Source organism: Protomyctophum parallelum (genome assembly GCF_964188405.1).
Source record: "Protomyctophum parallelum genome assembly, chromosome: 23".
NCBI lineage: Eukaryota > Metazoa > Chordata > Actinopteri > Myctophiformes > Myctophidae > Protomyctophum > Protomyctophum parallelum.
The window spans coordinates 19,824,263-19,834,518 of NC_139715.1; the positions used below are offsets into that span (position 1 = coordinate 19,824,263).

General features: G+C 40.7%; 1 protein-coding gene across 1 annotated transcript; it reads right to left on the reverse strand.

Moving 5' to 3' along the window:
* Positions 1–3,806: 3,806 nt before the first annotated feature.
* On the reverse strand, positions 3,807–6,427 carry LOC310854188 (C-X-C chemokine receptor type 2-like). The gene is made up of 2 exons (XM_083758727.1): positions 6,370–6,427; positions 3,807–5,549 (listed from the first exon to the last, which is right to left on the reverse strand). Exons 1-2 carry the CDS (start codon positions 6,374–6,376, stop codon positions 4,456–4,458), a joined length of 1,101 nt encoding a protein of 366 aa, XP_083614853.1. The 5' UTR covers positions 6,377–6,427; the 3' UTR covers positions 3,807–4,455.
* Between the last annotated feature and the right edge of the window lie 3,829 nt (positions 6,428–10,256).

A 10,256-nucleotide genomic window follows, 5' to 3' on the forward strand; every position in this document is an offset into this window, starting at 1 on the left:
CAGGGGTCCTTGAGGGAGTTCCAGGGGGTCCTCAGCTAAATGATAGATAGTAATCAAATGGACCATGGCTTATGGGTGATAATAGGTCTGTAACTATAACTCAGAGTTAAATTAACATTGAAATGTACTAGTAAACAGGTCTTAGAGATATAAATGGGAATCTAATGCATGTCAAACTGGGGGGGGGGGGGGGGTCCTTGAAATTAAAATGGTTGAGATTGAGAATCACTGCTAGAACCGTACAAATCTTCTCTTATTGGGTTCCACCGGCATCTCTTTTCAAATGGGGTCCGTGGGCTAATTAGTGTCAATTGGGGGTCCTTGACATGAAAAGGTTTGTTTGAGAACCACTGTGTGTATGGCATGTACCTGTACGGTAGTTACTTACTAGCCTATCAGTGAAAGAAATGATGCCGTGCACTTCTCCCACTGGTGCGCTCTGTTGGACGTTTTGAGCTACAAATCCAGATGGTTGAATACTAGATACATAGTAGTAAATAAATACTATACTATTTATTCATCCTTCCTCATCCCGAGGGGAAATTAAGCAATATAGATTTGGGGCCCTAAAGATGAATACAAAATGAATATCAACATCCTAATACTGTCCAATCTTATCTGAAGGGAGGTGAAATTATGACAGGCAGTTTCTGCTGTCAAAATATGACCCCCCAGGGCCCCAGTCAAAAAATACCTTCTGTTTGAAATACACTCATGCTTTCTAAGGTGTGAAGTTCAAGCCCAAAAGTGAGTTTGTTCCTCCTGCATTTAACCCTTCTGTAAATACTTTTTGTAGGTTAGTTGACCAAGATGTGACTTCTATGTTTTCCCCTTAATGAGACCATTGCCATTCTAATCTATCTTTCCAAGAGAGAAATGCTTTGCAAGAATTGTCTAATGATCTGTCTATAGTTATCCGTAGAGCCGATAAAGGCGGAGCTATAGTCCTGTACAGGACAAAAAAAAGTGCCCTTCTGGGACATTGCAGCTTGCCTTCATCTGGTGGTTGGATAAAAGGGCAAGAAAAGTAAATTAGAGGTAAAAACACTTTTCGGCCAGTTATAGCGCCACCTTGAGGCTGAGTTGAAATTGTTCATGTGGCATTTCTTCCTCGGCCTAGTGGGAATGTGTGTGCACAATTTCACGGAAATCACGCGATGTGTTCATGATTTGCAGCATTTTGTTTGAAACTGAGCACTCCTGTGAACTTTGGAAGCCAATCTTAACCAATCAGGATGGAGTCTGAGAAATCTGAAAGACCCGTTTCGTTGAATGGCTCTAGAGAGACTGTGTACCAATTTGCACGATGTTTGGACAAAATCTGTAGGTGTACTGTGCAAAAACTTGTTTTGCACAAAGCGGCCTCCTGGTGGCGCTATAACAGGCCGTTCTGGAAAGTTTGGGGCAGAGGTTCATCGTTGGCATCCAGGGAGTGTGTGTGCAAAATTTGGCATCGACCGGGTTAACGGTGGCCGAGATGAGCTGCTCACGGACGGACACACGGACGGACACACGGACGGACACACGGACGGACAGACGAGTGCAAAACATACTCTCCCCCCATGCCTTCGGCCTGGTGGAGACAAAAATGAGTACAAATTTATGGTAATAACACCCTATCCTGTAGGCTATACTCTAAATCCACAAGAGTTGTACAACACCTGTTCCAGGGCGCCCAGTGGCGGGTAATGGTTCTCTAACTGAACCTCTCTCTCAGTTTGTTGATTCTCATATTAATAGCCTGGTATTTAAACTGCCCTCCTATTTGAGAGACACCACCGATTTTCTGAATAAGTTAAATTCTATCAAAGACATAACAGACTCAGATATTTTATGCACTATGGATGTAACTAGTCTGTACACAAATGTACCTCACAAAGAAGGGCTAGAAGCCCTTCGACATTATATGCAGTCAAGAGACGACCAGTCACCTCCCAGTGATTTGGTCATGGACTTAGCAAACGAGGTCCTTACTAAGAATTATTTTAAATTTGATAATGTATTTTACTTTCAGAAACAAGGTGTCTCTATGGGCAGCCCATTCTCTCCAAACTCTGCAAATCTGTTTATGGGAAGACTTTGTATAATTTTAAATGCGTTCATTATCTGAAGGTTAAAAAGCATTTCTCTTATTTCATTTGAATTCTCTAAATTGCATTTTCATTTTAATATTGGCCACAAATTAGCTGGCATTTTTTGAAATTTGAAATTCAAATGATATTTTATTTATAGTTTGAATTGTGTCATAGATTGAGCACATCTGTAGATTAAATGTAAATGCTATTGCATTTTAGATTTAATTTTGTACCAAGAAATGCGTTAATGACTTGAAAATGAAATCGCATTTCTCTTATTTCAATTGACTTTTCGTATTTGCCATTTCATTTTAATTTTGGCAGCGTTATGCTTCCATATGTGAGAGGGGTGCGTTCGGAAATGCGCCCTGAACGCACTGGTGTGCTCTCTTGTCGTTCGTTTATTCAGTGCACTCGGTGCGTTGTCGTTCGAAAATCCAGTGCGCTGCGCACCAGGTGTGCCGAGTGCCCGCACTGAGCGACCCTACCCTGAAGCTGGGGTCGTCCAGTGTGAATGTGTCACAGCTGTGGTCGTTCGTAAATAAGGCATGTGACTGAACGCACTCTGTGACATCACCGCCCACCACACTCAACAAACTGACCACATTCCCAGTGCGCATTTCCGAACGCACCCTAGGCTCTTGCAGTAGGTCACGTGACGTCACATATTGACCTCCCATATAGGTACTAATCTACTCAATTCTAAAATGCAAGTCAAAGCTTTGACAGTGATCTCTAAGCTCAGTTGGACAACCTAAAAACCCAACGAAACAAGCTAAGAAACATTGTAACTACCATGACTAAATCAGCTAAAAGTAACTTTATCAATGATAAAGCAGAGGATAACAAAAGCAATCCTCGTGAGCTCTGGAAGCTACTAAACAATCAACTAGGCTGCGGTCAGAAACTAAGAACCAGGTTTTCAAACATAATTACATAAACATCAAATCGAACGACACACTGACAAGCTTGATGTGGCCAACTACTTGAATATCTTCTTTACAAACATAGCAACAATTCTGGTTAGCAAACTGCCCTCCCACTCTGGGCTCTTTGGTGTAGAGCACATTCAAACCTTCTACAGAAACCTAGGTGTTTCTAAAGACAATTTTAAATTAGTTATGGTAACAACTGATGTGCCCTCCAACCCCACAAGGCCACTGGCCACGACAATATTCCCTCCAAACCACCAAAAATGCTCATTTATCTCTCCTATGGTACCAACTGGACAGATTCTTTAGTTTGGGGTCTGAGGCCTAACCTAAAGATGATCGCTAGGTGGCAGTATTATCCCACAGTCCCATTCCCACTCCCCTTTGTCCATTATCTTCAATGAATTACCAGTCAAGTGCATGAAAAAAGGCGAGGCAACTTGGCAAGGTATCAGTAGTGTCTGTTATCTATCCAAATATAAACAGTGAAAGAAAATAAGCTAAACTGTCAAGATCAAATCATTGTAGTCACAAAAATATATTTATATATTCTTAAAAGGTTATGTTAGATCTAACTACTAGGCCTATATTTATCTATTAAAAATATAGGCGTATTTAAGTCTTGCTATAGGCAATTGAAATTACTAACAAATTAAATAGTTTACAGTGTCCCTGTTTGATTCACCCATAATAATCATCATCATAATCTCAATAATAATATAATATTAATCATCATAATGAATAATAATAAGTCAGACAAAGTGTTTAATGGCTTAGTATTACTAGCATTGTATGTACAATACACTGTACAAAAAAGGAAAAAACATCAGATGCAGATCATGACTCCTGGTGAATTATAGTGAAAGTTCACTGTAATAAAGGTGGTGAGAAAACTGATTTGTTGGGGACAAAAGTGAGTCGTGACATTTAAAAATGTTCACTTTAAACTTTTTCACCCATGCTATGCCAATTAACTTTAAAAGATAAGTGACCATGGTGCAAATTGAATTATTGAAAAAAAGGAATAAAGATGTAAAGTTTAATATAACTCATAAACCAACTAAATGGAAAAAGCGGCACTCCAAAATAAAATATGCAAGACTGACTCAGTTGCAATTTCTCATGTTTATTTGAGAACGCTGACGCGTTTCGGCAGTAGCATTCTTCAGAGTCTGCTCTGAAGAAGGCTACTGCCGAAAAGGGCAGTTTCCAGAGGAAGTGCACCTGGTCTTTCTTTTTGAGTGGTGCAACCACTCCAAAGAACAGCAATGTCCCAACCTATGTCCCTATGTCCCGATATTTAGAGTACCAATAGGGGGTGCTGTTGCACCACTCGCTTCAGACTGGTCTGATTTCTATGTAAAGTTTAATACTCAAGGAACCCTGAGGGTCCCTGGGCTGGACCCCACGTTGAGAGGGGCTAGAGTAGTTAGAGTAGTAGAGTAGTTTCAGAAGATAGCCCCTTTGCCGTCAGAGGTTTGTGATGTAGACCTGCTACTGCTATACCTGGATCCTCCGGAGAGCCTCTCTGTTCTGCGAGTCCTCTGAATAAACGCCTTTAGTTTCTTCCTGAACTTCTCTCCAACGAAGGCATACAACACAGGGTTGATGCAGCTGTGAAACAGGGCCAGGCTGTGGCTTACGAACAGAGCCACGTCAACCGAGTTCCTCGTGGCGCAGGTGAACTGCACCACGTCCGCCCTCAGGAGCGTGTCCAAGATCACGGTCAAGTGGTACGGCGTCCAGCATAACAGGAATGCGATCACCACGGACACTATCACCCGCATTGCACGGTGCTTGTGGAAGCCACGTGTGTGCAGCAGCCGTGCGACGGTGATGCCATAGCACGTCACCATGACAACCAGCGGGATAAAGAAGCCAAGGATGTGGCGGAGCCACCGAGTGGCAAGTCTCCAGGAGACAGCGTTCTCAACGTCGAAGTGTTCAGCACAGATGAGCTTATCCGAGCCCTCCGGTTTGAAAGCATCGTTAAAAAGCGCTGGAAGTGCCAGTGTGCAACCAAATACCCACACCACTGCACAGGCCACCCGACTGCAAAGCCAGTGGCGATCCTTTCCGAACTCTGCGGCATGCACAATGACCAGGTAGCGGTCGATGCTGATGCAGACCAGGAAGAGGATGCTGGTGTAGAAGTTTGCTTCCATGACAATGCTGAGGAACTTGCAGAGGAAGTCTCCAAAGACCCAGCTTTGAAGCGACGCCGCGGCCCAGAATGGCAGCGTTAGAGCAAGGAGGCCATCTGCCACGGTCAGGTGAAACAGGTACACATCGGATGGGGTCAGAGACTGACGATTGGAGCCAATCACCAACGCCACAATTACATTTCCTGGTATGGCTAAAAGGAAGATGCAGACGAGGACCGCAAACACGGCCACAGTTGCTACAGAATCCACAGCTCTGGCCTCACAGCTTAAAGTCCTAGGGTCTACAATGAAGGTGGTATCGTTGCTGTAGTTGGTGCCATTTGGTCCATAGTACAAATCATAATCATCATAGTCAACGGTAAAGGTGATGGACATGGCTGGGAACAGAAGAGAGGTATACGATTATATGGTTTTATGGTCATCACATCAAATTAAATCCAAAACAGTTGAGTAAATACAGGGCCAGGCTGTGGCTTACGAACAACAATGACAATAGAAATGAAGAAGTTTAGTCTGTTTATTGGTCTTGCAATGCAAAGCTTACATCGATGTGTTTGCGCTTGTTAGCTGAAGGAGTGTTGGAAGGAGTTACCCTCCTTCAGTTCAATTTATAACACAGATGAACGTCACCAGGCAGCTCTGTCAGTTATCTAACGTCTAACCAATCATGCACAGCTTATTCTTAGATAATTAAACAGTCTTGCTGTGGCTGTCCTGATGTGCTGCCGGCTGGCATCACGTTACAGAGAGAGAGACAAAGGGAGAGGATCTTCCCGTCTCCTATAGTGACTTGTACAGTTTAACTGTGCAAAAACACATGAATATATATAATATGTTTAATCTTAAAGAAAGTTACATGGATAATAAATATCTAATATATATACTAATATATATCATTTAGTCACAAGCTCTTCTTAATACTTTTCATTGGTTAAATATTTAAAAAAGATAAGATTTAACCACATTTAACCTGGCATATTTTGGGCATGTCAAAGTATATTGCAAAAAACGTAAAATGTACTATCTCACAACCTGTCGCAGCATCGTTTTTTCACTACTTTACTATTATAAGGTATAATATTATAGGTATAAAATGACCAATAGAAATGTGGGACGATGAATGAAACCCACCAATACATTTTTGCATATCAATTCTAATTTGAACAACTTACAAAAAACAATGAGTTGGAGACTAACCTTTCATAGGGTAAGGTTGGATTTGAGACGAGAAGAAGAGTCTTCACGTGAAGAGAGATGCTATTCAAATGGGCTGGATTTTTATAGGCATCATTTTAAGCATCAACACCGGTTGCCACAATTTAACTTCCCCAATATCCCTCCATCTACTCATGCGTCATGAACTTTCTCCATCAAATATTTCAATATCATTCTCTACTCTTCAGTATTGATCTCATCTCAAAAGCTTGGGACATTATTTTTATCATTTCATTTGTATTAATTTGATCAATAAAATCACAAATTAGGAGATAACTTTTAAATAGCCTATATATTTTTCCAATGTGCTTAGCTATAGCCTGAGAAGCATGCTGTTGTGATGGATATAAGCAGACAAACATACATACTCAACATATATAATCTAAGTTATTAAAACCAGTTTCCCCTTAATGATGAATGCATGTGTTGCGTCACATCTACAGAACAATATAGGTCACATGGACCTACAGTACAGTAAGATGCATGGGCCTACTATACAGAAGATTACATGAGCCTACTGTAGGTCAATACATACTATAAGACTAATAAGAATAAAAACCTTACAGTAGATTGGATGGGCTTATAACACACTAGGTTGCATACTTGCATCTCACAACATGAACAATAAGGTATTATTGTTCCTGAGAAGTAATTCTTGCAGCAAACAAGCGGAACCAATCATGACCAAGACAGAGTACAGCGCAGTGATTTCTCCATGTTGCAAACCATTTGGCAATCGATTGATGCTTTACAAAACCCCAGGTTCCTACACTTCAGGATGTCACCGTGGCATTTGTGGAACATGGCACGTTTCTCGTTTTGGTGTTGTAATCTATACAATCCAGCAATTGAGTTGCGTCTGTTACCAACAGTCATTAAGACATGTGAATCCCTTGACTCCTTCAAAACCGCTCTCAAAGGGCACCTACGGATGGCTGCAATTCGAAACTGGCCTCTGTAAAATCTGAATCCCCCCCCCCACCCCATTTCCCCTCACTGTATATGTATCTTTTCCCTTTTTGCTTCCTATATGATGAATTCTTTTCCCTTTTTGCTTCCTATATGATGAATTCCTGTTCTGTTCTTTAGCTACATAGAAGTGTCTATTTGTATGTCTCTAAATGTTTTGATGAATTGAACAATGTGGACCCTGTTGTAAACAAGTGTAATGCTTAATTGGGTCGTCCACTCACAGTTAACAGTCTTTGTATTGAGTTTGTGCTTAAAATGTACTGTAAATTCTATAAACTGTTAATAAATATTTCAATCAATCAATCAAAAACGTAATTGTCCCATGGAAGCCCAAAACATGTGTATTTTAGCAATTATTTTGCTAAACAAACATTTAAATAAGGAATGAATTACTCATTTGAAGGTTTTGGGGAGAATCCATAGTGTCTTGTTATGCTGTCCAAGTCAGAAACAAAGAAATGAGTTACCGTGAAATGAGTAATGAGTTACCGTGCGGGGGTCCCTCTAGTGTACCCTCTACTGTACTGTACTGGACTGTCACTGTACTGTACTGGCACACCCGAATTCACCATATATACAGTTAATATGTGCGTGTGTGTGTTTGTGTGTTAGGTTGCGCACAGGTGGTGAAAAACAACCATGCTGTTTTCGTGCTCAGACGCACCCACCCACATTGCTCCGTAAGGGAGTGGTTGCACCACTCAAAATTGAGAAGTCATTGCGAACAACAAACAATGTTTGACGTATGTTTGATTTGCACTGCAGCATGCGTTAGGACATGCTGGTGTGCAAGACTCTCCTAAAGAGATTGCACAGAATGTGAGATTAAGTAATAACTAGATTTTGACCATACATCTATGAACAAGATCACAGCAGACATGGATGTGATCTGATCAAAAGGGAATACACAATGGAGAAAAATACTAAATACTAAATACTAAATACATCTTACCGGTAATTCATTGACAATAGAGGACACAGTCAGTTAAGTCCAGTGCTATAAAAAGTACTCAAATGTTTTACTTGAGTACTGCAATGTAGAAATACTCTGTTACAAGTAAAAGTTCGGAATTTAAAATGAACATGAGTAAAAGTACAAGAGTATTGGCATCAATTATGTACTTAAAGTACCAAAAGTAAAGGTTCTCATTATGCAGAATGTCCCATTTCACAAGTTTTCAAATGTATACAAATCTTTTGAAAATAGCAGATCTACAATCTCACAATGCGTTGCATCGCGAGTAGTTCTGCTATTTTCAAATGGCCTAAATGTACCGTAGGCCTATAGGGCTGAAGTGGTTAATGTATGCTTGGTAATAAAAATCACAATCTACAAAGTAACTAGTAACTAAAAATGTCATATAAATGTAGTGGAATAAAAGCACAATATTTGGATCCAAGATAGTAGTGGAGTAGAAGTAAAAGTATTGGAAATTGGAAATACTCAAGTAAAGTACAAATACCTCAATTGTAATTAAGTACAGTGCATAAGTAAATGTACTTGTTTATAGTCAATGTTCTGTTTTTCATTCAAGTAACTTTACCATGCAGGTGAAACTGTGAGTCTATATATACTGTATATTGGCTACTCACTGTAGTTCGCATGCTGCTATTTTTATAATGCTTGTCACTATATCAAGAAACCCTAAATACAAAGGGAAGACATCATTGCACATAACAACCACACCAAGGTCTAATGAAGTACTCATAAACACAAATCTGGAAAAAAGAATAATAATCATGGCACCCCATCTTGGGGTTAGCTGGGGCAGGCAATCGAACCTGGGACCTTCTGTTTCCCAGGCGAAGTATTCCGTTATGGCCGCCCAAGCATAGATGTTTCACTCTGCAATCTGAGAACCCATCGACAAACAAAGGAAAAACGGCGCCCTCATTTCCATTGAGTCAACACTTCAGTGTTATTGCTTCTGTCGATGAATCCTCAATTACAATTACTATTGAGCTAAGGAATACAGTGACACTTCATGCTAGAATGCATTTCATGCATTCTATTTCATAGATTGTTGATTGCTTTTGGTTGCTTATTACATAATGGCTGCACCATATACATGTTCATCAAAAAACATTCTGTAATAACCACTTCATTATGCAATGATGTATTACATAATGTATTGTTACACGCGGTTTAGGTACTTGACGGGAAAAAAGAAAATGGAGCAACTGCACTGTCATCCACTTGACCTGTGAGATCCACATTGCATCACATAGAAAAGAACAATGTGTGTGTGACAGAAATTACAAGCAAGACACATGTTTGCTTGCTTTCAGCCATAAATTGGAAGAATGGCTATTACTCCACACAACCTGAATTACAACTACATGGTTGTGCTTTGCTCACTTGAACATTCCTTGTTACTGGCGTGAGAAACATTCAAGCACAGAGAGAGAAATGATAACCTCACATCAATAGTATCAGTAATGATAGGGGACCAAGCAGACTTGCCATATAGCCTAGAGACAATGAAGAGAGACGACCTTCTTCCTCTCCGCGCCGCCCGGCCGGGAGGCCGGGGTAGGTGGTGACGCCTAATAGTCCGTTACCATGGTTTGTATTTTGTTGAGCAGGTAATAATGCTTCTGTCCCTCCCACGCATACCCATAAAACACATAGTTGTGCTCTCATGCCAATGTGTTGCATCACTACTATGGCCATCCCATAGGTGTTTATGTAATTACAGGCCAACGCTGAGTAATTCATAGTCTTGTCTGTTTCCATCCTCCTGCCAAACTTGATAATCGCAGAATCCAACCAGAATGGCTTGTTCGTGGACACTGTGATCAGCTATGTGTGTGTGTGTGTGTGTGTGTGTGTGTGTGTGTGTGTGTGTGTGTGTGTGTGTGTGTGTGTGTGTGTGTCAGTCAGTCAGTCAGTCAGA